The sequence below is a fragment of the Saimiri boliviensis genome, chromosome 14, assembly GCF_048565385.1.
Source record: "Saimiri boliviensis isolate mSaiBol1 chromosome 14, mSaiBol1.pri, whole genome shotgun sequence".
In the NCBI taxonomy this organism is placed as follows: Eukaryota; Metazoa; Chordata; class Mammalia; order Primates; family Cebidae; genus Saimiri; species Saimiri boliviensis.
In genome coordinates, this window is record NC_133462.1 from 10,778,776 (window position 1) to 10,806,356 (window position 27,581).

The 27,581-nt window shown below is 45.4% G+C and overlaps 1 protein-coding gene across 5 annotated transcripts in view; it reads right to left on the minus strand.

Moving 5' to 3' along the window:
• The window catches only part of SAE1 (SUMO1 activating enzyme subunit 1), a 101,165-nt gene that overhangs the window by 48,710 nt on the left and 24,874 nt on the right, over window positions 1–27,581 (minus strand). For all 5 annotated transcript variants that reach the window (XM_039465428.2, XM_074386143.1, XM_039465427.2 and 2 more), the window contains exons 3-6: window positions 22,349–22,522; window positions 17,407–17,549; window positions 14,393–14,492; window positions 665–770 (exon numbers count right to left, since the gene is read on the minus strand). In XM_039465428.2, the coding sequence (XP_039321362.2) occupies window positions 665–770; window positions 14,393–14,492; window positions 17,407–17,549; window positions 22,349–22,522 (523 nt within the window). The remainder of the gene's footprint in view (window positions 1–664; window positions 771–14,392; window positions 14,493–17,406; window positions 17,550–22,348; window positions 22,523–27,581) is intronic.

Here is a 27,581-nt window from a genome sequence, read left to right on the forward strand (position 1 = left end):
ACTAGGTTTGGGTATCACTTTGGAAGGACTAGGTGTGGGTATCAATGGAGCCCAGGAGTTCAAGACCAGTCTGGGCTACACGGAGAAACCTCGCTTCTACAAAAAAATACAATAACTAGTTGGGGATGGTGGTGTGTACCTGTATTATCAGCTACTCAGGAGGCTGAGGCATGGGGAGCACACAAGCCCAGTAAGTCGAGGCTATAGTGAGTCATGATCGTGCTACCATACAAGACAGAGAGACAGAAACAGAGAGAGAGAGAGAGAGAGAGAAAGAAAGAGAGAGAGAGAGAGAGAGAGAGAGAGAGAGAGAAAGTTGCAATGAGTTGAACTTGCACTCCACTGCACTTTAGCCTGGGTGACAGAACAAGACTCTGTCTCAAAAAAAAAAGTTGCTCAATCTGTGACCTGTGACACTATCACCTTAGGCTCAACTTTAGAGGGAGGCCATTTCAACAAGTTAAAAAAAAGCAAAAGTCATTAGAACCCAGAGCTCAATGGTGGACCTTACCCCTCACGTGCCTTTCTCAAGTGATCACTGGAAACTAGCTAATGAAGAATGCCACCCAAGGCAAACATCATAAAACCATCTGGACCTTACAACCAGATTTGCAGAAATCAGAGCCAAAAGACCTCCCTAGGGAAAGTTGTGCTTTAGGCCTACCTTGAAGGAGAAAGTAGTCTGAGGTCGTGCGCTTCAGAGCAGCCTTTGCTTTCTCACTGCTCCAGTCCACCTCCAGGGCTTCTTTAACGGGGCAGAAGACCACCTTCTACGGAGAAAGGCAGAACTGCTTAGGAATAAGATATGCTGGCTTTCAATCACAGGGCAGTTGCTCTTCATCTCAGAAAAATCTCATTATTTAATATTTGCTGACCATTAAAAGAAGCAGAGGCCATTTGATCCAAGGAATGCTTGTTGAGCACTATGTGCTCCCTAAAGGCTGGAGATAGACAACACGTACTCCTTGCACTGAAGGAAGACAAAGCCAAGCTTCCAAAGACCTGCTTCCATTCTGGTTTTTTAACTTTGGCTGGGCCAAGGGTAGTGGCTCATGCCTGTAATCCCAACACTTGGGGAGGCCAAGGTGGGTGGATCACCTGAGGTCAGGAGTTTTGAGACCAGCCTGACCAATAAGGTGAAACCCTGGTTCTAATAAAAATACAAAAATTAGCTGGGTGTGCTGGTAGGCACCTGCAGTCCCAGCTACTTGGGAGGCTGAGACAGGAGAATTGCTTGAACCCGGAAGGCAGAGGTTGCAGTGAGCTGAGACTGAGCCACTGCACTCCAGCCTGGGTGACAGACTGAGACTCCATCTTAAAAAAAAAAAAAAAAAAAGCCGGGCGTGGTGGCTCACACCTGTAATCCTAGCACTTTGGGAGGCCGAATCACGAGGTCAAGAGATCAAGACCATCCTGGTCAACATGGTGAAACCCCGTCTCTACTAAAAATACAAAAAATTAACTGGGTATGGTGGCGCGTGCCTGTAATCCCAGCTACTCAGGAGGCTAATTTTCTAAAAAAAAAAAAAAAGATCACGCCACTGCACTCCAGCATGGGTGACAAGAGTGAGACTCCATCACAAAAAAAAAAAAAAAAAAAAAAAAAAAAAAAAGATAGTATACAAGATGTTTTCACTGTCCTCAAATCTTTTCGTCAATGGGTCTGTTTGACCTCAAAAGGTAAGTCATGAAGTCAGCCTAGTGACATTTTATGCCTGCTGTGTAGACTGCCAGGCCCTTCTTAACAAGTTTTAAAATACATATTAAGCCATTTGCAATATGGTTTGAGAATGCCATCAGAATGAGGAAACAAAGTCTCACCAGGCAGGTTTTAAAAATTACCTAGAACTCGCCGGGTGCAGTGGCTCAAGCCTGTAATCCCAGCACTTTGGGAGGCCGAGGCGGGTGGATCACGAGGTCCAGAGATCGAGACCATCCTGGTCAACATGGTGAAACCCCGTCTCTACTAAAAATACAAAACATCAGCTGGGCATGGTGGCACGTGCCTGTAATCCCAGCTACTCAGGAGGCTGAGGCAGGAGAATTGCCTGAACTCAGGAGGCGGAGGTTGCGGTGAGCCGAGATCGCGCCATTGCACTCCAGCCTGGGTAACAAGAGCGAAACTCCGTCTCAAAAAAAAAAAAAAAAAAAAAAAATTACCTAGAACTCAATTTAGAGTCTTTGTTGTTTGCCTGACTATAAGCAATACACCAACTGCTATGTTAGGCTACTATATGAAATGGAGTCGGGGTTGAGGGTTGTGTTTTAGAGTGTTAGTCCCAGGCAGGTCTTGCCTATTAGCTAACATTTTTAGGGCCTGGAGCAAGAGTATGAATGAAGACTTACATATCATGTCTATACATTTAGCTATAAATCACACTAATAAGCTACTAAATGAAGTATATTGTACTATCCTGTCTTGACAAACATACCTTCTTCATAACCACCTGGAAGGCCTGAATCAAATTTGAAATTTTCACACTCTTAGGAGTTCTGTGCCAGAATAAGGCACATCAGGAAAGCTGGCCCCAATCCGTACCCACTTATCTTCCCACACCTGGCCGTCCCACAATGCTGGTGGCTCTGCCCTTGAGTGTGGCTAGCCAACTCACCCTTTCTCACCAAAACCCCACACCTCTGGCCTAAGCATTCAGACACTGTGACAAGGCCTACACTGCACAGGCAGAACAGGTCAGCAGCTCACAAAAAGTCCCGAGAAGCTTGGGGTTGTCTGGGCAGATTTCAAGGGACCCAGGTATCCAGAGTGTGGTCTACAACTGGAGGGAGAAAAGGTCTGGTCTCTGAGTGGGTATACTGCCTTCATTTCCTTGACCCAACAGAGTCCAGTGCACTGGGGGCCAAGAAAAGAAGCCCTTTGTGCCTGTGTGTACTGGCAGAACTACTTACTGCCAACTCTTCACGTAACTTCTGACATTCAGCAAATTAATTTACTTATCTTGGGCCTGTGGCCGACAACTGGGAAGGAAGCCCCCAGTGGCCCTGTCTGTAACAGGTACTAGCCGCCTAGCCACAGGTGACAGCCAGAAGTAGGCACATGGTCCCAGCCAGGCCAATCAAATTCTCTCTCCTAGGAGTTGAAAATGTGAAAGCTGGAATGCAGAGATGCAGATACACATTAATGACAATGTTCTAAATGGAAAGTCCACAAATCCTAATGCCCCTGGGACTCCCCAGTGGCCCTGGTGTTTATTACTCCTCTCAAATAACAGTAGTTATTCAGTGCTTCTTGCACTCCACTTAGTATTACTTTTGATTCAAACTAACTCATTAACAATTAAAAACAAAACAGCAGTGGCTCCTGCCTATAATCCCAGCACTTTGGGAGGCTACGAGGTCAGCAGTTCAAGACCAGACTGGCCAACATAGTGAAACCCCATCTCTATTAAAATAATAATAATAAAGTACAAAAATTAGCTGGGCATGGTGGCTCGTGCCTGTAATCCCAGCTACTCGGGAGGCTGAGGTAGGAGAATTGCTTGAGGCCTGGGCTACGCAGAGACTCCATCTCAAAAAAACTAAACAAAACTTAACCAAGCTGGCTAATCTGTAGCAGCAGATACAAATGGTGGTAGGTACCTGCCTTATCCACTCCACTGGCATTAGTTTATAAAGAAAAAATACACCTGACAATGCCTTCAGGGAATCAGGGGTCTTTCAGGTGAGGTAACCCAAAGTGTCTGCCAGGAAGTAGCATCCACTGTCAACTGGAATGAACACCCGAAAACAGGTAACTTACACGCCTCCACTGCTACACTTCCTCAGCTCAAGAATGCCTGAGCCACTCCTGTCCACCATCTGTTTCCTTCACATACAATTCTGGGCTTAAGGATTTCAATCTAGTTAAGACTAGTAACAAGGCAGGACTCACTGGCTCACAGCAGTAATCCCAGCACTTTGGGAAACAAAGGTGGGCATATCACCTGAGGTCAGGAGTTTGAGACCAGCCTGGCCAACATGGCGAAACTCCATCTCCACTAAAAATATAAAAATTAGGCCGGGCGTGGTGGCTCAAGCCTGTAATCACAGCACTTTGGGAGGCCGAGGCGGGTGGATCACGAGGTCCAGAGATCAAGACCATCCTGGTCAACATGGTGAAACCCCGTCTCTACTAAAAATACAAAAAAATAGCTGGGCGTGGTGGCGCGTGCCTGTAATCCCAGCTAATCAGGAGGCTGAGGCAGGAGAATTGCCTGAACCCAGGAGGCGGAGGTTGCGGTGAGCCGAGATCGCGCCACTGCACTCCAGCCTGGGTAACAAGAGCGAAACTCCTCCTCAAAAAAAAAAAAAAAAATATATATATATATATATATATATAAATTAGTGAGGCATGATGGTGTGTGTGCCTGCAATCCTGGCTGCTTGGGAGGCTGAGGCAGGAGAATTGCTTAAACCCAGAAGGCAGAGGCTGCAGTGAGTCAAGATTATTCCGCTGTACTCCAGCCTGGGCGACAGAGCAAGACTCCGTTTCAAAAAACAACAATAAAAGACTAATAACAAGCCCTCCTACAGCATTAACTGACCTCCTCTCCTCAAATGGGGATCAGTTTCCCAAGGCAGGAAAAGGCACAGCACCGAACAGACTAGAGTTTCAGTAAATACTAATGAGCCGATAGAATCTGACCTGCTTTTCATTTTCCAAAAAAACACACGAGTAAATTAAAAGATGAATTCTCCCATAGCCCATCAACCATCAAATTATGGGGTTGTGAGGAGTCATTTAGAACAGTAGGAAACTGCAATAACCTCAATACACCAGGAGACTGGTAAAACAGATTACGACTAGGCAAGAAGAGATAAATGACAAGGACATTTAAAATCACGTGCTCCAAAGTAGATGGAAAGATGAAAAAAGCAAAAGATAAAACCACGTACATACATATACATACACATATACAGGCCAGGCGCAGTGGCTCATACCTGTAACCCCACAACTTTGGGAGGCTGATATAGGCAGATTACTTGAGGTCAGGAGTTGGAGACCAGCCTGGACAACATAGCAAAAGCCCCTCTCTACCAAAAATATAAATTTAGCCAGGTGTGGTGGCACCAGCCTGCAATCCCAGCTACTAGGGAGGCTGAGGCCAGAGGATCACTTGAACCTGGGAGGCAGAGGAGACTGTACCACTGTGTTTCCAGCCTTGGCAATAAAGCAAGACTCTGTCTCGAAAAATAAATAAATAAATGGCGTAGTATCTGCCTATAGTCTATGCCCATCCTCCCATATACTTTATTTATTTTTGAGACGAAGTCTCGCTCTATTGCCAGGCTGGAGTGCAATGGCACAATCTTGGCTCACTGCACCTCCACCTCCTGGGTTCAAGCAATTCCCTGGCCTCAGTCTCCCAAGTAGCTGGGATTACAGGTACAGACCACCATGCCTGGCTAGTTTCGTATTTTTAGTAGAGATGGGGTTTCACCATGTTGGCCAGGCTGGTCTCCAACTACTGACAAGAGATCTGCTCGCCACGGCCTCCCAAAGTGCTGGGATTTCAAGCATGAGCCACCAAGCCCAGCCTCCCGTATACTTTAAATCATCTCTGGATTACTTACAACAGCTAATGTAATTGCTACGTAAACAGTTGTTGTATTGCTTAGGGAATGAGGGGAAAAAAAGTCTGTACATGTTTGGTACTGACAGACACAATGTTTCTTCCCAAATATTTTATTATTAGTATAATTTTAATTTTCTTCCCTTTTTTGGGTGTACTCCAAGCACGCCAAATACTTTTGATCCACAGTTGGTTGAATCCATGAATGTGAAACACATTAATAAAGAGAGGCAACCATATATATTGTATGTAATGGTATATAATAGTTTGTGCCCCATTTTGTTACACATGTGCTTGGAAAAACACTGAAAAGAATGTTAGTCATTATTGGATAAGAGGATTAACATTTCGTTAACTTGTTCTATATTTTCCACATTTGGAATTATGAACTTATTTCACTTAAAAAAATTCTGGGCCGGGCACGGTGGCTCAAGCCTGTAATCCCAGCACTTTGGGAGGCCGAGGTGGGTGGATCACGAGGTCAAGAGATCGAGACCATCCTGGTCAACATAGTGAAACCCCGTCTCTACTAAAAACACAAAAAAATTAGCTGGGCATGGTGGCGCATGCCTGTAATCCCAGCTACTCAGGAGGCCGAGACAGGAGAATTGCCTGAGCCCAGGAAGCAGAGGTTGCAGTGAGCCGAGATCGCGCCATTGCACTCCAGCCTGGGTAACAAGAGCAAAACTCCGTCTCAAAAAAAAAAAAAAGCCGGGTGCGGTGGCTCAAGCCTGTAATCCCAGCACTTTGGGAGGCCGAGGCGGGTGGATCACGAGGTCGAGAGATCGAGACCATACATGGTGAAACCCCGTCTCTACTAAAAATACAAAAAATTAGCTGGGCATGGTGGCACATGCCTGTAATCCCAGCTACTCAGGAGGCTGAGGCAGGAGAATTGCTTGAACCCAGGAGGCGGAGGTTGCGGTGAGCCGAGATCGCGCCATTGCACTCCAGCCTGGGTAACAAGAGCGAAACTCCGTCTCAAAAAAAAAAAAAAAAAAAAAAATTCTGAAAAGCGGTGGGAGCAGTGCAGGAGAGGGGTTGGAGAAAATAAAAATTTTTTAAAATACATGTATTTTTTGAGACAGTGTGTTGCTCTGCCACCCAGGATGTAGTATAGTGGCACAATGTCAGCAAACTGCTGCCTCCACTTCCCAGGCTCAAGCAATCCTCCTGCCTCAGCTTCCCAAGTAGCTGGTACCACAGGCGCACCCCACCATGCCCAGCTAATTTTTTGTATTTTTGGTAGAGACGGGGTTTCACCACGTTGCCCAGGCTGGTGTCAAACTCCTGGGTTCATGTGATCTGCCCATCTTTGCTTCCCAAAGTGCTGGGATTACAGGTATGAACCACTGTACCCAGCCTTATTTTACTTCTTAAACCAGGCTGAACATTTGTAACAGGTAATGAAATTGTGCATATAAAGATGAATATAATCCCCAGGTCCTACCCAATCAAAATGTCTGGGGTAGGGGAGGTGAGGGTAGGGGTAGAGGGATCAGAAATCTTTAAAAAGCTTTTAAAAAGTATTCTAACAAATGACAATCACAATCAAAACACATTTTCCACACTCAACAGAGTGGGAAAAAAAGCCTGAATTTGCCAAATGTTACTGGTACATACTGCCAGTTCGGGAATATAAATTGATAAAACCACTTGAGAGTAACTTAACAGAGTCTGGTAAAGCTGAAAATGGCCTCATCTTAATTTTACTCCCAGGTACATATTCAAGAGAAATTAGCACAATTGCCCAATGAGATCATCTATACACACACAAACAAAATGCTTATGTAGCACATCATTTATAACAGCAAAAACTTGCATACTCAAATGCTCATAAATAGAAAAATGAATATATAAATAGTAATGTATTTATGCAACGAATACTCTAGCAAAAAACAAAAACAAAACAAAAACCAAAAAGAAATGCCCTGCAGGGCTGTCCAAGAGAACTTGCAGTGACAACGTAACAGACTGTAATCTATGCTATGCAATACAGATGCCAATAGCCACATGTGCTTACTGGTCACTTGAAATGTGACCAGTGAGACTGAGAAACTGAATCTTTTGTTTTACTTTAATTAATTTAAATAGCCACCTGTGGCTAGTGGCTACCATAATGGACAGCAAAGCCCCAGAACAACATATAAACAGATGGCCTCACAAATGTGTTGCCGCTCTTTAAAAGCAGGTGGCACCATGCATACAATATAAAACCAATTTTTAAGCTTAAAAGCATGCAAAGCAATTCTATATATTGTGTGGAAATACATACATAAGTAGTAAGAAGAAATTCATGGGAATGAGAAACACAACTGAGGAGGGTGGTGACTTCTGTTGGAGGGAGAGCCAGAGGATCTCCCTATACCAGTAATGTTTGATGCTTCAAATTGAGTGGTAGGTCCATCTGATGGAAAGCTAAATCATTCTTGATTTATGCCTAAAATATTGTATAATAAGTTCTATGTCACTGTTTAGATTTATAAACACATGATAAAACAAGAAGCCAGGCAGGACTGTATCTGCCCCTTCCAGGTGCCTTTTTTAGTCCCTACAAATGTACGAGCAGCTCTGGGGTTACTTACCTGGTGAGGGTACAAGGAGGAGAAACAGGCAGAAGACAGAGAAGCAGCACACAGATTGGTATGAAAGTACTACAAATGTTTGTGTTTTTAAGGTGGATAGCGTTTGTTTTGTTCTGTTATCTTCATTGATGCTGCTTATCTTCTTTTGTGCATTAAATATCACAATACAAAAATAGATAATATAGGCTAGGTGTGGTGGCTTATAATCTCAGCACCTTGGAAGGCACCAAGGCAAGAGGATCGCTTGAGGCCAGGAGTTCAAGACCAACCTCAGCAACACAGCTAGAGAACCCATCTCAAAAAAAAAAAAAAGAAAAAAGAAAAAATTAGCAGGGCATGGTGGCACACGCCTGTAGTCCCTGCTAACTTGGAGACAAGGATCCTTTTAGCCCAGAAGTTCAAGGCTGCACTGAGCTGTGTTCACGCTAGCGCACTCCAGCCTGGGCTACAAGAGTCACACCCTATCTCAAAAATAATACATAAAATTAAAAATATATATATATATAGATAAGCTAACACTACCATCCACCACCCTAACTCACTCTCCTACCAGGAAAACCTGCTATCAGCATTCCACCAAACTCTGCAAATTTACAACCCTCACTGCCCTATTTCTACTCCTTTGAACCAAGTATTTCTGATTATTAATAATTGGCAGGATTCTGAACCTCTCTGGCCTGAGGGTTCCAGTCCAGGCAACTGACTTGGTTCTAAATATTTCTGGGCAAGTCTATTAGACAATAGACTTTGGTATTCTGTCTCTCAGGTTAGCTCTAATGACCTAAACCATGAGAACTAATATACTAGCAAGTTAATTCATTTCATTGGTAACAAAGAAGGTTACTTCAATAATCCTTTTTAAAAATGAAAATAATCAGGCAGGGCGTGGTGGCTCATACCTATAATCCCAGCACTTTGGAAAGCCAAGGTGGGCAAATCACTTGAGGCCAGGAGTTGGAGACCAGCCTGGCCAGTATGGTGAAACCCCGTCTCTACCAAAAATACAAAAATTAGCCAAGTAGGTGGCATACAACTGTAGTCCCAGCTGTTCTGGAGGCTGAGGCAGGAGAAATGCTTGAACCCAGGAGGTGGAGGCTGCAGTATACTGAAACTGTGCCACTACCCTCCAGCCTAGTTGCCAGAGCAACACTTTGTCTCAGAATAATAATTTTTTAAAATTAAAAATTAGCCAGTTGTAGTGGATGCTGTTAGCTCCAGCTACACAGGAGGCTGCAGTGAGCAGTGTTTGAGTCACTGCACTTCAGCCTGGGTGACAGAGTAGTGAGACTTGCTTCAAAGAAAAAAAAGGAAGAAAATAATCTCCTCCAGGCTTGTTGGATTATGCTGCAGTTAACAGCCACCAGAATACGGGGAACAAATATTCCCTAGATATGACTGTGCTAAACACTGGACTAGGAATCTAGCAGTGAACAAGACTGCCTTCCCCTATGGAGCTTAAAATCGAAGGGAAGGGACAGAGACAAGCAATCTCAAGGGCCATCAGCAGTGGAAACCAAGGTACCACATAAAAGAAAAAGAACCTGACTGTTTCTTTAATGATGAGTGTGAAGAGAGGATGAGAAGGTTGTCAACAAATTGCTCAGAAAGAGGGAATCAAAAGAATGAATCACTCCTCAACTGTGGAATTTCTCAACTAATTCATGAAAAAAGTATTAATAGTATTCCAAATTAGTCACCTATTTCAGGAGCAGAGGTAAAATTAAATCTGTATTTCTAGCTGCAGGAACAAACCCTACTTTGCGTTTAATTTTTAAAGAGCTATTAGAGTAACCACCATTAGGAATTTCATCATCTCTGGCAGCACCTAACACAAACAAGTCACAATAAAGAAATGTGAACATGGGAACATGACAGCCACCTCTTACCCTAAAGGTTTTCCAGAATGATCCCAATGTTCACATATTTTATCCCACCATCCTCATATGTCACACGACCCTAGAAACTCCAGGGGGACTCCTCATTGTAAATCATAGCGTGAGCCTGTGCCCTTACCCACTGTCTATACTCTCGCCCCCTTCTGCAGCTGTGTGACCTTGGTCGGGTAACTTAATTTCTCGTGGCTTCTTCATCAGCTGTAGGTAGAGACAACAGGATGTGGACGTGATTCCCTGCGCTCAACACAGTATCTTGCATACAGTAGGCATTCTGCAACTCACAGAAAGAGCTAACTGTGCCAGTTGGGGCAGCCAGAGCAACTCTGCCCCTATGTCTGTCTTTCAGTTTATCCTACTTCCTCAGATGAAGCACTGCTCTGGGCTCTGGTGCCTGGCAAGCTTGTCCCTCACATGCCAACACAAACAGTTCTTCCTCTGGGAAATCTTTTTGGGCACTTCCTTGTCACCACCCTATTGCTCTCTCCTCTGTCTCTTGCACATCAATGTCCATGTGAGCCTTGTCCCCAAGACCTGATTGTGATGAAATCCGTTTGACAGCTTCTCCTGGGCACCAAAGGAAGCAAACAAACTACTGAGCACCTATTTCTGGGCTAGGCATTTTCCTAAGGCCTTATTTATCAGAATGGCACAGGTGCTAGAAAGGCCCACTATCTTCCTAGAGGGTGTGAAAACCACAGGCTGTTTTTCCTCTTTGTTTTTTAACGCTACTAATTTAGGAGCACCAAGTGTACCGTGAAGCAAAAGTGGCTTTACAACCTTGGGTTAAACTAAACCTAAGGAAAGGGGGGAGGGAAAGGGAACCCTAACCAGAAAACCTTTCACAGGAAACAGGAAGTGGCTGCTTCCCCACCCCCACCCTGCACTTTCTGAGCACAACTCAACTAGTTATTCTGTACAATTAGGCAAAAGGGCAGCATCTGAATCAAGGAATCTTTGGTGTTGGAAGAGAACCTCGAAATCACAGGGCCATCTGTGCCAAAAGGAGGAGGCATGTTATCACAGGATGGCAAAGCCATGGCCAAAACCCAGGGCAGCCCAGTCTGTCTGCAGGGCCCTTGGTGAGGCCGCACAAAGGCAAGGTTTGGAATCCCGGGGATTGTCAGTCGGAATGCACTGAATGCCTCCTAACCTTAAGGGCTCGGGGTTGGAATCCACGCCTGAATTGTTCAAGTGTAACAGCTGACTAACAATGTCAGCTGGGGAATATTTTGATACCTTCCAACTCAGCTCCACGTAGGAAGAAGCTGCACAAAAACCCCTGTGCCTGTAGGGCCCTACAGAATGGTAGGCAAAGGCCTGGGCTGCCTACATTCTCCTCATAGCAAGATAAAGTGGCTCCCAAAAGAAGTTTCCAGATCCCCCCCAGTAGGCACCATCAGAACTGACTCCAAGGAAACTTCCAGCTGTGAATGGCTAACAAAGCTGGGTACTCTCTCCATTTGAATGTGAAAGACGCGCCTCAATCAGAGAAGGCCCTTAAGCCATAAAACCCTTCACACCAAGGCCAAGTGTCACACTTGTAAGAGGGTGTGATTTATAAACTGACAGCACCCACAAAGCAGCTTTTGTATTCCTCCGTTAGTTAACAATTTATCTCCCCCCACCAAACTCACGGAGCTATTCAGATAAATCTTGACTGGGCCTCAAAAAGAAAGAAAGGCAGAAAGAAAAGGATCCAAGTTTTGGCCAAAACACCAAGGTTCACTCTGGATAATTATGGTTCTGTGAATAGACACTAAAATTAGCGCTTAATTCCTCTGTATCACACTTACAGCACCAAACTACTCCAACACAAACACAAAAAGCAAAAGAAAGAAAATCTCCAACGCCGCCTTGCTGGCGAGTCTGAGAGTTCCACTCTGTGGTTTTCTGCAGTCTCTTTTGTGGTTTCTGCACTCTTTGGAATCCCCCCCGTTAGCGTAATTTAACTCAACATTCTGCCCAGCTGTTTTTCTTTCTCAACATTTAAATCTACAAAGCAAAGAGTAAATATGGGCTTGGTCATGTCTTTCCTCTCAGTTCAATGAAACCAACTCTGGCCCCTTCATCTTGTTTTCTCCATCACATGGTTCCCATCTCAGATTCCAGCACTAGCTCCAGGAACTAACATTTTCTGATCCCTTCTCCACTCCTTTCTACAAATGTAGTTATTAACACCTGATCCAAATAGAGGCTGAGCCCTTAACATAAACTACATTAACAAATATGAATCTGGTAACACCTGTCAACACCGAAGGCTTTTCTTATTAAAGGCTGTTTGGCAAAAGAAAAAAAAAGGCAGAGAAAACTTTTTTTTTTCCTTTGAGACAGTCTTGCTGCGTCACCAGATGCCAGGCTAGAGTGCAGTGGCACGATCTGAGCTCACTGCAACCTCCGCCTCCCGGGTTCAAGCAATTCTCCTGCCTCAGCCTCCCAAGTAGCTGGGACTACAGGCACGCATCACCACGTCTAGCTAATTTTTGGGTTTTTTGTTTGTTTGATTTTTTAGTAGAAATGGGGTTTCACCATGTTGGCCAGGATGATCTCTATCTCTTGACCTTGTGATCCACACTCCTCGGCCTCCAGAAGTGCTGGGATTACAGGCATGAGCCACCACACCCGGCCAAAACATTTTTTTTTTTTTTTTGAGACGGAGTTTTGTTCTTGTTACCCAGGCTGGAGTGCAATGGCGCGATCTCGGCTCACCGCAACCTCCGCCTCCTGGGTTCACGCAATTCTCCTGCCTCAGCCTCCTGAGTAGCTGGGATTACAGGCACACGCCACCATGCCCAGCTAGTTTTTTTGTATTTTTAGTAGAGACAGGGTTTTACCATGTTGACCAGGATGGTCTCGATCTCTTGACGTCATGATCCACCCGCCTCGGCCTCCCAAAGTGCTGGGATTACAGGCGTGAGCCACCGCGCCTGGCCCAACCTTTTTTTTTTTAAAAGCAGCAACACACCAGCCCTGGCAAGGATAGCAAGACCCTGTGTCTAAAAAAAAAAAAAAAAAAAAAAAGCCGGGCGCGGTGGCTCAAGCCTGTAATCCCAGCACTTCGGGAGGCCGAGGCGGGTGGATCACGAGGTCGAGAGATCGAGACCATCCTGGTCAACCTGGTGAAACCCCGTCTCTACTAAAAATACAAAAAATTAGCTGGGCATGGTGGCACGTGCCTGTAATCCCAGCTACTCAGGAGGCTGAGGCAGGAGAATTGCCTGAACCCAGGAGGCGGAGGTTGCGGTGAGCCGAGATCGTGCCATTGCACTCCAGCCTGGGTAACAAGAGTGAAACTCCGTCTCAAAAAAAAAAAAAAAAAAAAAAAAACATTTTTAATTTGCCTGGCATGATGGTGAGCACCTGTAGGCCCAGCTACTCGGTGATGGAGCTGGGAGCTGAGAGGATTACTTGAGCCAGAGAGGTGGAAGCTGCAGTGAGGCATGGTCACACCACTGCACCCCAGCCTGGGCGACAGAGGAAGAGCCTATCTCAAAAAAAAAAAAAAAAAGAAAAACCAAGCAGCAGCAGCAGCAAAACAAAAACATTTCAACTTTAAACTGGCTCCTGCCCACTTACAGACCTTACTAAATTGTCAGTCAATATGGGGGGAAAAAAATACCTACACAAATAATGGCCTCTGCTCAAAAAATAGTCTTTCGGATACTACTCCACACGCCAGAGGACAAAATTGGTGGCCCCCAGACCACGGAAATCCCACAGGCCTGTTCTGCTTGGCCCTGATAGTGCCAAGCAGAACACATTCAAATAGGTTTGAGCAAGCTGATAGTATTAAGAAATTTGGAGTCAGGCATGGTGGCTCACGCCTGTCATCCCAGCGCTCTGGGAGGCCAAAACAGGTGGATCACCTGAGGTCAGGAGTTCAAGACCAGCCTGGCTAACATGGCATAACACCACCTGTACTAAAAATACAAAAAAAATTAGCTGGGTGTGGTGGCGGGCACCTATAATCCCAGCTACTTGGGAGGCTGAGGCAGGAGAACTGCTTGAACCTGGGAGGTAGAGGCTATAATAAGTTGAGATTGCACCATTGCCCTCCAGCCTGAGCGGCAAGAGTGAAATTCTGTCTCAAAAAAAAAAAGTTTGGGGAAGAACCTACAAAAGTTCCCATTTCTAATTGTCTTGAAAAACCTCATCTGGAATCACTGGGCCACATTCCCTCACAGCAACAGCTGGCTGACACTAAGCTGTGGCAGCCTCCCTTTAGATGAGACAAGCAGTGGCCCCACCCCTTCAAGAAGTGCTTGCTTTTCTCCCTTTCAGTCGTCATTGCTTGTCCCCTCCAAGGCCCCAGGGTTGCTGACCTCTGCCCCGACATTTTACATACCTTTTTCACCATCGTTGTCTCAGAAGAATCAAGTTTTGCTCTCTTGGTATCAGGCCCATCTTCTACTCCTTGGCTAACTTTGGCAACTTTGGTTTTCTCCCTAGAGGGTGACAAGGGGACAGAATGTTTTACCCTAAGAATCATGTCACTGGAATCAAAAAACGCCTCTCCAGGTCACAGAACAGGATGGTGGTTAAGTGCAAAAGCTTTGGAGTCAGATCTCAGTTCAAATACTAACTCTGCCATTGATAACCTGATGAATTACACTGTTGGGCACTCAGGAAATGCCAGTGGGAAAAACAGAGCAGCTTAAGTTGCTCAGCACACTCCCCAGCACACAGCCACTCTCAACAAACCAAAGTGATTACTTTGTAAACACTCTACTTAAATCATGAAATAAACAGCCAAACTTGGCCCAGTGTGGTGGCTCACGCCTGCAATCCCAGCACTTTGGGAGGCCAAGGCAGGTAGATTGCCTGAGGTCAGGAGTTCAAGACTAGCCTGACCAACATGGTGAAACCCCAGCTCTACTAAAAATACAAAAAATTAGCCAGGCGTGGTGGCACACACCTGTAATCCCAGCTACTCAGGAGACTAAGGTAGGAGGTGGAGGCTGCAGTGAGCTGAGATCACATGACTACATTCCGGCCTGGGCAACTTCGTGAAACACTGTCTCGGGGGGAAAAAAGCCAAACTTAATTCTGCCCCTCTGCTGTGGGCAGCTTATATTAAAATAATCTAGATTGCTTTCCACCACTATGACTTATTTATAATATGCCCAAAGAAGCCCAACTCTACCAAAAATACAGAAACAAGCTGGGCATTGTTGGTGGGTGCCTGTAGTCCCAGCTACTCAGGAGGCTGAGGCAGGAGAATCACTTGAATCTGGGAGGAGGAAGAGGTTGCAGTGAACCAAGATTATGCCACTGCATTCCAGCCTGGGTGACAAAACTCCATCTCAAAAAAAGGCCTATACCCAAAGAACTAGATTATCCTAAAGCCATAAAACACCAGACTGGAACATGACTATCCTTTCACCATCTTGATTTTACAGGCAAGAAACTTGGAGACCAGAGAAATTTCAGTGACTTGCCTGAGAGGCTGAATAAAAGAGTAGTTCTCAGTCTCTTGGTAGGAAGCTCCTACCTCACAGAGCCTCTCTTTCCCTCTCAATTAGTAAGTTGGAGGTTTTTGGAGGGGGTGGTCAGAAACTGCAGCCAAAATATCTAACGCATATAGTTTTACGGTATCGTATCATCTGCCATCTTTCACCCAGAGACTACAAGGTCAAAACACTGCAGGTCCTGTCATGTGAGAATTACCAAGTTCTGCAGCCTCAGTGTTCAAAATGACAGGATGAAGTCTCTCTGTTCTACTAGAAGAGTCTCTCTGCACATTGGAAAACTTTTCCAAGGCAGACTTAGGCTGAATGTGCCTCTAGAGTCACCCAACTATTTTGTACTCACTTTACTATATCTCAACTTAAAACCACATAAGCCCAAGCTGGGGAACAAATGTTTACTATCAGAGCAAGCCTTCCCTATGTAGAAAATGTGACTTCACTACCCAACGCGCAGACTGATCAAATACCCATGTGGTATACTTTCATTGCTGTAAAACTCTGCTTGCTTTAGGCTTTAGATTTAGGCCATCATTTTGGAGAGCAGAGCCATACCTCCTAAAATTCTGAATGTACAATCTCTTGTATTCGATAAGTTGTTAATGACTTGGTTTCCGAATGGTCTAAGTATTACAATCAAATTCTTTCCTTAGATGGTTTTCTTTTTCTTTTTTTTGAGAGAGTCTCACTCTGTTGCCAGGCAGGAGTGCAGTGGCGTGATCTCAGCTCACTGCAACCTCCACCTCCCAAGGTTAAGTAATTCTCCTGCCTCAGCCTCCTGAGCAGCTGGGACTACAGGCGTGCGCCACCATGCCCAGCTAAATTTTTGTATTTTTAGTAGAAGATGGCATTTCACCACGTTGGCCTGGATGGATCTCTTGACCTCATAATCTGCTCGCCTCAGCCCCCACAAAGTGCTGGGACCGCAGGCGTGAGCTACCACACCCAGCCCAATGGTTGTTTTCTTTTCTTTTCCTGTTTCAGACAGAGTCTCCCTCTGTTGCCCAGCCTAGAGTACAGTGGCGCAATCTCAGCTCACTACAACCTCCACCTCCCGGGTTCAAGCGATTCTCCTTGCCTCAGCCTCCCAAGTAGCTGGGATTACAGGCTCCCGCCACCACACCCAGATAATTTTTGTATTTTTAGTAGAGACAGGGTTTCCCCATGTTGGCCAAGCTGGTCTGGAACTGCTAACCTTGGGTGATCCAAGGGCATAATTTTTTTTAAAAGTATAAAAAAGGGCCAGGCGCGGTGGCTCAAGCCTGTAATCCCAGCACTTTGGGAGGTCGAGGCGGGTGGATCACGAGGTCAAGAGATTGAGACCATCCTGGTCAACATGGTGAAACCCCGTCTCTACTAAAAATACAAAAAATTAGCTGGGCATGGTGGCGCGTGCCTGTAGCCCCAGCTACTCAGGAGGCTGAGGCAGGAGAATTGCCTGAACCCAGGAGGCGGAGGTTGCGGTGAGCCGAGATCGCGCCATTGCACTCCAGCCTGGGTAACAAGAGTGAAACTCTGTCTCAAAAAAAAAAAAAAAAAAAACGGCCGGGCGCGGTGGCTCAAGCCTGTAATCCCAGCACTTTGGGAGGCCGAGGCAGGTGGATCACGAGGTCAAGAGATGGAGACCATCCCAGTCGACATGGTGAAACCCCGTCTCTACTAAAAATACAAAAATTAGCTGGGCATGGTGGCGCGTGCATGTAATCCCAGCTACTCAGGAGGCTGAGGCAGGAGAACTGCCTGAACCCAGGAGGCGGAGGTTGCGATGAGCCAAGGTCGCGCCATTGCACTCCAGCCTGGGTAACAAGAGCAAAACTCCGTTTCAAAAAACAAAACAAAAAAAAGTATAAAAAAGAAAAAATGTTATGTTCTCCCCTCCTCTCCCAACACTTACTCCACAAACTCATGCTCTCCTAGATTGGCAAATGTGTATCCATGGTAGCCAAAAACATCTCCTGTAAAGAACTTGATGCTATTTCTGTGACAGATCTGGTCAACTTTAACTATGACATCCCTGGAACAGCAAGTCAGACACACCTGCAGAAAGAAAGAAATTGGCTGGGTATGACTTTTGCAAACTGTGAATCACCACCCTGATGTCTAAATAAATCTTAATGAACAGTCACTCTGGGCATGTTTCAAACTGGTACAACAGGTTCTTTGGGTCCTATGGTTAAGAAGACAAAAGAAAAGTTGCACGTTTCAGTGTATAGAAAATATAAGTTATGAGACCATCATGTTCTGCAGCCAAAATAAAATGTGTTCAGCTAAAAAGAGCCATTCAATGAATGTTTTCTGTAATCCATAAACATATATACATCTCATAGTTTTCATGAAAAGAAAACAATAACTTAGCAAGTTGTTTCTAAACTGTTAAATCTATTAAAATCCAAATAAGCTACAATGAGAAGCAAAACCAGTTTTTTAAATTGACTCAAAGGTCATGTTTAAATACAAGGGCTTTTTTTTCCTCCCTTCTTTTGATTGATATGTTAAGATAAAGAAGATAAACAAATCCTGTTGAGATCATTTTTCCACAGATTGCAGTGTGAAATTTTATCTGAATTTAAGGACAAAAGAAAAGGTTATAGACCAAGTGACCTTCCATTCAGACTTAGACAATAAACTGGTGATTCACTCAGTGGAATTATCAGTGTTGCTCTGGGGTCTGTAGGTTTATTCCAGTAAGTTGAGGTATTGGAAATGGCTAAGTTCTCCTGCACAAAATACCATCCTTTCGAGAGAAGCTTTGTGATCATGGTCAAAAGACAACTTCCGAATTGCACATGCTTTCTCCTGAACAAAAGGACATTTTCACTTGACAGACCCTCTTTGCTGTTGTCTAGCAGCCTGAATACCGAAATAACACTCACAGAGACATGTGTTCCTTTGGTGTTTCAAAGGATGCAACCACCCAAGGAAAAATCCCATCTAAAAGGTAAGAAATCCACAGGTGAACATGCAATCAATTGATCAAATGGAATCCTGCAGAGTCTAAAGTGACTGTAAAACCTGCAAGGACCAGCTAAACACGGCCCACAAGGGAGTCAACAGGGCCCCACACACACATTTTACACACTTCAGTTTTAACAAACCCTCTTTCTAATTCTACAAATTCAAGGGACACCTGGAAAAAAACTAATGTGGTTAGTACAGATAAGAAAATGAGGACTTGCTGGGCGCAGTGGCTCAAGCCTGTAATCGCAGCACTTTGGGAGGCTGAGGCGGGTGGATCACGAGGTCAGGAGATCGAGACCATCCTGGTCAACACGGTGAAACCCCGTCTCTACTAAAAATACTAAAAATTAGTTGGGCATGGTGGCGCGTGCCTGTAATCCCAGCTACTCAGGAGGCTGAGGCAGGAGAATTGCCTGAACCCAAGAGGCGGAGGTTGCAGTGAGCTGAGATTGCGCCATTGCACTCCAACCTGAGTAACAAGAGCGAAACTCCGTCTCAGAAAAAAAAAAAAAAAAAAAAAATGAGGACTTATGCTGATGGCATGGCTCAGGAAAAAAAAAAAGTAGTCAGAAAATGAAGACTTGACTGGGCTTGGAGGGTCGCATCTGTAATCCCAGCACTTTGGGAGGCCGAGGCAGGCAGATCACCTGAGGACAGGAGCTTGAGACCAACCTGGCCAACATGGTGAAACCCTATCTCTTTCTTTTTTTTACAATCAAGTTTCACTCTTGTTACTCAGGCTAAAGTGCAATGGCGTGATCTCGGCTCACCGCAACCTCTGCCTCCTAGGTTCAAGCAATTCTCTTGCCTCAGCCTCCCGAGTAGCTGGGATTACAGGCATGCGCCACCATGCCCAGCTAATTTTTTGTATTTTTAGTAGAGATGGGGTTTCACCGTGTTGACCAGGATGGTTTTGATCTCTTGACCTCGTGATCCAACCGCCTCGGCCTCCCAAAGTGCTGGGATTATAGGTGTGAGCCACCATGCCCGGCCCAAAACCTCATCTCTTTTTTTTTTTTGAGGCGGAGTTTCACTCTTGTTACCCAGGCTGGAGTGCAATGGCGCCATCTAGGCTCACCGCAGCCTCCGCCTCCTGGGTTCAGGCAATTCTCCTGCCTCAGCCTCCTGAGTAGCTAGGATTACAGGCAAACGCCACCATGCCCAGCTAATGTTTTGTATTTTTAGTAAAGACGGGGTTTCACCATGTTGACCAGGATGGTCTTGATCTCTTGACCTCGTGATCCACCCGCCTAGGCCTCCCAAAGTGCTGGGATTACAGGCTTGAGCCACCACGCCCTGCCGACCTCATCTCTTAAAAAAAAAAAAAAAGAACAGAAAAGAAAAAAAAATGACTTATGTCCAAATGGAAAGTGTCCCAATATCTGAAGTTAAAAAATAGAAGGGACTAGGAAAAAGAAAACAGGACAAATTCACAGATGATCCATCCTTCCAAGCCCGTATTCAAACAAATGCACAGATGAAATAGAAAAGTGTAAAAAAGGCCAGGCGTGCGCTGGGTGCGGTGGCTCAAGCCTGTAATCCCAGCACTTTGGGAGGCCGAGGCGGGTGGATCACGAGGTCAAGAGATCGAGACCATCCTGGTCAACATAGTGAAACCCCGTCTCTACTAAAAATACAAATAATTAGCTGGGCATGGCGGCGCATGCCTGTAATCCCAGCTACTCAGGAGGCTGAGGCAGGAGAATTGCCTGAACCCAGGAGGCGGAGGTTGCGGTGAGCCGAGATCGCGCCATTGCACTCCAGCCTGGGTAACAAGAGTGAAACTCCGTCTCAAAAAAAAAAAAAAAAAAAAAAGAAAAGAGAAAAGTGTAGAAAACAGGCTGGACGTGGTGGCTCACGATTGTAATCTCAACACTTCGGGAGGCCAAGGCGGGTGGATTGCCTGAGGTCAGTAGTTCAAGATCAGCCTGACCAAGAAACCCCCGTTTCTACTAAAAATACAAAAAATTAGCCAGGGATGGTGGCAGGTGCCTGTAATCCCAGCTACTCTGGAGGCTGAGGCAAGAGAATTGCTTGAACCCAGGACATGGAGGTTGCAGTGAGCTGAGGTCGTGCCACTGCACTCCGGCCTGGGCAATAAGAGCAAAACGCCTTCTTGCCGGGCGCGGTGGCTCAAGCCTGTAATCCCAGCACTTTGGGAGGCCGAGGCAGGTGGATCACCAGGTCAAAAGATCGAGACCATCCTGGTCAACATGGTGAAACCCTGTCTCTACTAAAAATACAAAAAAACTAGCTGGGCATGGTGGCGTGTGCCTGTAATCCCAGCTACTCAGGAGGCTGAGGCAGGAGAATTGCCTGAACCCAGGAGGCGGAGGTTGCGGTGAGCCGAGATCGCGCCATTGCACTCCAGCCTAGGTAACAAGAGCGAAACTCCGTCTCAAAAAAAAAAAAAAAAGAGCAAAACGCCTTCTCAAAAAAAAATAAAGCATAAAAAACAAACTACCCAATCCAAATTCTAACCTCTAACATTATGTAATGAGGCCTTTCATTTAAAAAACTAGCAACTCATCGGTGACTATTTCACAGTTACCAAGATTTGTTAAGCTTTTCCAGAATACAGGCAACCATATCTGAAAGGTCACAGACACTGACACAGAATTTATCCTTCCACCTCCGCATAGATTTGGCAGTGAAACCAAATGAGGTTGGATATGCCTCATTTGGCTTATGACTACAGTGATTTTTCTCTAGTTATCCATGGCAACATGGTCAATGTGACTGTGAGAAACAGACAGACAGACCAAGATCAGGTGTGCTTTTTCTTAACACAAAACACAAGCTGTAGTTTGATATCTTTTTTTTTTTTTTTGTGACGGAGTTTCTCTCGTTACCCAGGCTGGAGTGCAATGGAGCGATCTCGGCTCACCGCAACCTCCGCCTCCTGGGTTCAGGCAATTCTCCTGCCTCAGCCTCCGGAGTAGCTGGGATTACAGGCACGCGCCACCACGCCCAGCTAATTTTTAGTATTTTTAGTAGAGACGGGGTTTCACCATGTTGACCAGGATGGTGTCGATCTCTTGACCTGGTGATCCAACCGCCTCGGCCTCCCAAAGTGCTGGGATTACAGGCTTGAACCACTGCGCCCGGCTAGTTTGATATTTCTTTTTTTAATTATTTTTTTATTTTATTTTATTTATTTATTTATTTTTTTTTTTTGAGGCGGAGTTTCGCTCTTGTTACCCAGGCTGGAGTGCAGTGGCACGATCTCGGCTCACCGCAACCTCCGCCTCCTGGGTTCAGGCAATTCTCCTGCCTCAGCCTCCTGAGTAGCTGGGATTACAGGCACGAGCCACCATGCCCAGCTAATTTTTTGTATTTTTAGTAGAGACGGGGTTTCACCATGTTGACCAGGTTGGTCTCGATCTCTTGACCTCGTGATCCACCCGCCTCAGCCTCCCAAAGTGCTGGGATTACAGGCTTGAGCCACCGCGCCCAGCCCTAGTTTGATATTTCTAACAAAAAGAAAGCCTCTGCCATAGAAATCAATCACCAGCTTGTTAAGTTGTCGGAATAAAACATTTGCAATAACATGGATTAAAGTTATGTGCAAAGATTCTGGAATGAAGATAAAACACCAAATATGAAACCTGGCCTAGGGGAACATATGCCCAGAGAAGAAGCCAGCAAACGGCAAGTCACCAACAGTTACAGCCGATCCAACAGACTGGACCTCTCTAGCAACATATTCATACAATATACTAAGCTGAAACAACAGAACAGCTTACAAATTTTCTTGGGAAAAAGCTCAGAATTTGGTATTTGAATGTGCTCAGACTGCTTTAAGATTTGAAAGCATATATACAACTAGTACCTTAATTTGTTTAATTCCTACACAGATCTTATAGTAAGAAACTTACAGCATCAAATTGAGTGAAAAATGACTCTGGTTTCTTCTCTATGTCCTCAGTGTCCACCTTCACATCCACCATGGGGTTAAGATTCTGAGCTCGCTCCAAAGAGGCTTCAGCCCTATTTCGGCCAACAGACCCAGTACGAATCAAGAACTGAGCTCCGGGATCTTCTGGAGATACCTAGAAATAATAGATGTATTTTTTAAATTCTTTAATTTTTAGGGAAAATAAATCTCAAAGACAATCTTTAAATTTTAACCGACAGCTAAAATACCTACCACCTAAATTGTATTACTGCTTCTGTAGCAATTTGCCTTATGTGGGCTTCCTTCCAAGGCTTTAAAATGACTTTAAACTTTTTTAACTGGTCATTGATGGTTAAAGAGCGCCCCCTTGTGTTTATAAAGAAAATTAACTCTCAACAGAAAAATGCATGCTTTCTTCTTCCATACAAATTTATAACTGCTGACAAATGACTGATTGCCAGTGTTAAGAACTAACTAAATTACCTAGCATGTGCCCAGCTATAAGCATTCAGGGAAATACAAAAGTAATGTAAAGGATTAAATCTCTGTCTTTCAGTGGTTTAAAAGTAGACCATACTGGCACAATAGTTCACATCTGTAATCTGTCTCCAGTGGTTTAAAAATGGCCGGGCGCGGTGGCTCAAGCCTGTAATCCGAGAACTTTGGGAGGCCCAGGCGGGTGGATCACCAGGTCAAGAGATCGAGACCATTCTGGTCAACATGGTGAAACCCCGTCTCTACTAAAAATACAAAACACCAGCTGGGCATGGTGGCGCGTGCGTGTAATCCCAGCTACCCAGGAGGTTGAGGCAGGAGAACTGCCTGAACCGAGGAGGCGGAGGTTGCAGTGAGCCGAGATTGCACCATTGCACTCCAGCCCGGGTAACAGGAGTAAAACTCCGTCTCAAAAAAAAAAAAAAAAAAAAAAAATCTCTTTAAAATACTTTAAAAGTAGACCCTCCAGAAGGGGAGGAAAAAAAAAAGAGAACAAAAAAATAAATAATAATTTTTTTTTTTTGGAGACGGAGTTTCGCTCTTGTTACCCAGGCTGGAGTGAAATGGCTCGACCTCGGCTCACCACAACCTCCGCCCCCTGGTTCAGGCAATTCTCCTGCCTCAGCCTCCTAAGTAGCTGGGATTACAGGCACGTGCCACCATGCCCAGCTAATTTTTTTGTATTTTTAGTAGAGACGGGGTTTCACCATGTTGACCAGGATGGTCTCGATCTCTTGACCTCGTGATCCACCCGCCTTGGCCTCCCAAAGTGCTGGGATTACAGGCGTGAGCCACTGCGCCCGGCCCAAAAATAATTTTTTTAAAAAAGTAGACCTTCCTGGCACAGTAGCTTACATCTCTAATCCCAGAAATATGGGACGCCAAAGCAGGAGGATCACTGCTTGAGGCCAGAAGCTCAAGACTAGCCTGGGCAATATACTGAGAACCTCTCTCAAAAAACAACAGAAAATTGCAACCTCATGAGAAAACTTTAAAAAAAAAAAAAGAATTATATATATATATAAAATCAGTACAAAAATCAGACACAAGAATGCTTGAAATGAGTTTTTTCTTTTTCTTTTTTTTTTTTTTGAGATGGAGTCTCCCTCTGTTTCCCAGGCTAAAGAGCAGTGGAACGATCTCGGCTCACTGCAACCTCTGCTTCCCAGATTCAAGCAATTCTCTGCCTCAGCCTCCCAAGTAGCTGGGATTACTGGTGCCTACGACCAGATATGGCTCATTTTTCGATTTTTTGTAGAGACGGGGTTTCACCACCTTGGCCAGGCTAGTATTGAACTCCTGGTCTCGTGATCCACCTGCCTTGGACTCCCAAAGTGCTGGGATTACAAGTGTGTACTGAGCTGAAACGAACTTTTTGTTAATGCAGACAGATTATGGCTAGGCATGGTGGCTCACACCTGTAGTCCCACTTTGGGAGGCCAAGGCAGGCAGATCACCTGAGGTCAGGAGTTCAAGACGAGTCTGACCAACATGGAGAAACCCTGTCTCTATTAAAAATACAAATTATCCAGGCTTGGTGGTGCATGCCTGTAATCCCAGCTACTTGGGAGGCTAAGGCAGAAGAATCACTTGAACCCAGGAGGCAAAGCGTGCGATGAGCCGAGATCGTGCCACTGCACTCCAGCCTGGGCAAGAAGAGTGAAACTGTCTCAAAAAAAAAAAAAAAACATATACACAGACTATGTCACCCAGGCTACAGTGCAGTGTTTATTCACAGGCACGATCATTGTACATTGCAATCTCAAACTCCTGGGCTCATCTTCCCACCTCAGCTTCCCAAATAGCTGGGCTACAAGTGTGAGCCACTACACCGTTTGTGAATGAACTCTTAAACTCGATTAAAACTCAGAAAGAAGGCCAGGAACACAGGCTCACTCCTGTAAACCCAGCACTTTGGGAGGCTGAGGCAGGTAGATCACGACGTGAGGAGATTGAGACCATCCTGGCCAAGATGGTGAGACCCCATCTCTACTAAAAGCACAAAAATTACATGGGCGTGGTGGCACATGCCTGTAATCCCAGCTACTCAGGAGGCTGAGGCAGGAGAATCACTTGACCCAGAAGGCAAAGGCTGCAGTGAGCCAAGATCGCACCACTGCACTCCAGCCTGGGTGACAAGAGTAAGACTCCGCCTCAAAACAAAACAAAAAGCAGAGAGGAGGACAGATGAGTGGGGACTGGAGAGAGAAATTATTTCATCCCTAAGTATGAACATCAGCAGAGCAGAGCCTCAAAGATAGGACAATATAATCCCCTAACAGCCACCAGTAGGATTACAAATTCCATACTGCTCTCAAAGCATTTCTTCACACATCAATCATCTAATTTACCATTCCAGCCTTGGCCAAGTAAGACTCCATCTCAAAATACAAAACAAACAACAACGGTAAGAAAACATACAGTTGAGCCCAGAAAGTTCAAGACCAGCCTGAGCAACACCACAAAACCCAGTCTCTACAAAAAAAATACAAAAAATTAGCCAGGTGCAGTGGCTAATTTTTCTTGATGTAGACAGACTATGTTGTCCCAGCTACCGGGAGGCCTAAGTGGGAGAATACCCTGAGCCCAGGAACTTGAGGCTACAGTGAACCACAATCATGCCCACTGTATTCCAGCAAGAATGACAGTGGAACGTCTCAAAAAGAAAGATAGAAAGACGGCCGGGCGCGGTGGCTCAAGCCTGTAATCCCAGCACTTTGGGAGGCAGAGGCGGGTGGATCACAAGGTCGAGAGATCGAGACCATCCTGGTCAACATGGTGAAACCCCGTCTCTACTAAAAAAACACAAAAAATTAGCTGGGCATGGTGGCACGTGCCTGTAATCCCAGCTACTCAAGAGGCTGAGGCAGGAGAATTGCCTGAACCCAGGAGGCGGAGGTTGCGGTGAGCCGAGATCGTGCCATTGCACTCCAGCCTGGGCAACAAGAGCGAAACTCCGTCTCAGAAAAAAAAAAAAAAAAAAAAAAAAAAGATAAAAAGACAAGAAAGAGAAAGAAAGAGAGAGAGAGAGAGAGAGAGAGAAGAAAGTAAGAAAAGAAAGAGACACAATTATCACTTCATCAATATGAATTTTTTAACTTTGAGACAGAGTCTTGCTCTTGCTGTGTCGCCAAGCTGGAGGGCAGTGGGCAATCTCAGCTCACTGCAACCCCCACCTCCTGGTTTCAAGCAATTCTCCTGCCTTAGCCTCCCGTGCCTCAGCCTCCTGAGTACCTGGGATTACAGGCACACACCACCACACCCAGCTAATTTTTGTATTTTTAGTAGATACAGGGTTTCGCCATGTAGGTCTCGATCTCCTGACCTCATGATCTGCCCGCCTTGGCCTCCTAAAGTGCTAGGATTATAGGCCACCACACCCGGCCTCGATGTGAATTATTATTACTATCAGTCCACAGATCACCCCTTCCTTGCTATGCTCTCCTCCCTCGCTACACATTCTGGTCTCAGTTTGGGCCCTCTTAGTTACGGCTGTCCCCAAGATTCCATCTCAGAACCACTCATCTTTTCACTCTGTATAGCTTCATAAACCTTCTCAGTGCCTGTTTCAGTTTCTACCAAAATCTGCTCTTATTTTTCAAATCACCCTTTCTGGTGCAGATTTCTTCCTGATCTACCTGAGTCTTCTCTACTGCTCGGCCCACCCACCATTTCCTCTCAGATATTCATAGGCCTTACATGTCTGCTTTTTGTGTGTGCTATCTCTGGAGTCCACCAGTCACCCATCCAGTCACTCAAGCCAGAAGCCCAGTCTTCATATCCTTGCTCTTTCCATGAGAGTAGTCCATAGTGAGGTAGCTGAGAACTTAGGAGTCAGACGCCTGGGTCCTGGCTGTAACATTAACTACTGGGGCCTTGGATGGGCCAGTACTTTTCTTCCTTTTACTCAGTTTTTCTTTTTTTTTTTTTTTTTTTTTTTTTTGAGACGGAGTTTCTCTCTTGTTTCCCAGGCTGGAGTGCAATGGCGCGATCTTGGCTCACCGCAACCTCCGCCTCCTGGGTTCAGGCAATTCTCCTGCCTCAGCCTCCGGAGTAGCTGGGATTACAGGCACGTGCCACCATGCCCAGCTGATTTTTTGTATTTTTAGTAGAGACGGGGTTTCACCATGTTGACCAGGATGGTCTCGATCTCTCGACCTCGTGATCCACCCGCCTCAGCCTCCCAAAGTGCTGGGATTACAGGCTTGAGCCACCGCGCCCGGCTCAGTTTTTCTATCTGTAAAGCAGGGATGATAATGGGTCCTCCATCTCAGATACATTGTGAGGACTCAATGAGATAAGACAACTGCAGCTTGGAGAATAGTGCCCAGCCCCTTCAGTGTCAGCTGCTCTGGTTATTCCTGGCTTTCCTTAAGCTCCCATACACAAACCTCCCAATTCTACCATCTAAATCACCTCTCACCTTAATTATTAAACTGCCTTCTACTAAGTGGTCTTCTGCCCTGTATTTTGTGCCAACCATAGTTTATATAGTAATTACTGAGCTACACATAAAGCCCAAAGCGGACTATGTCACCCTTCCTGTCATTTGAAAGGATGAGAATTCAGACAATCTGCATCACCCTAAGGATTAAGTAAAAGCTTATACAGTGGGGCTTCTTAGTAGGCCCCCCTGACTTGGACCTCACCTGTAACCTGTCCCTACCCACCACTTTGGGTCTCACACTCTAAAAACACCAAACTGCTTGTTATCTTCC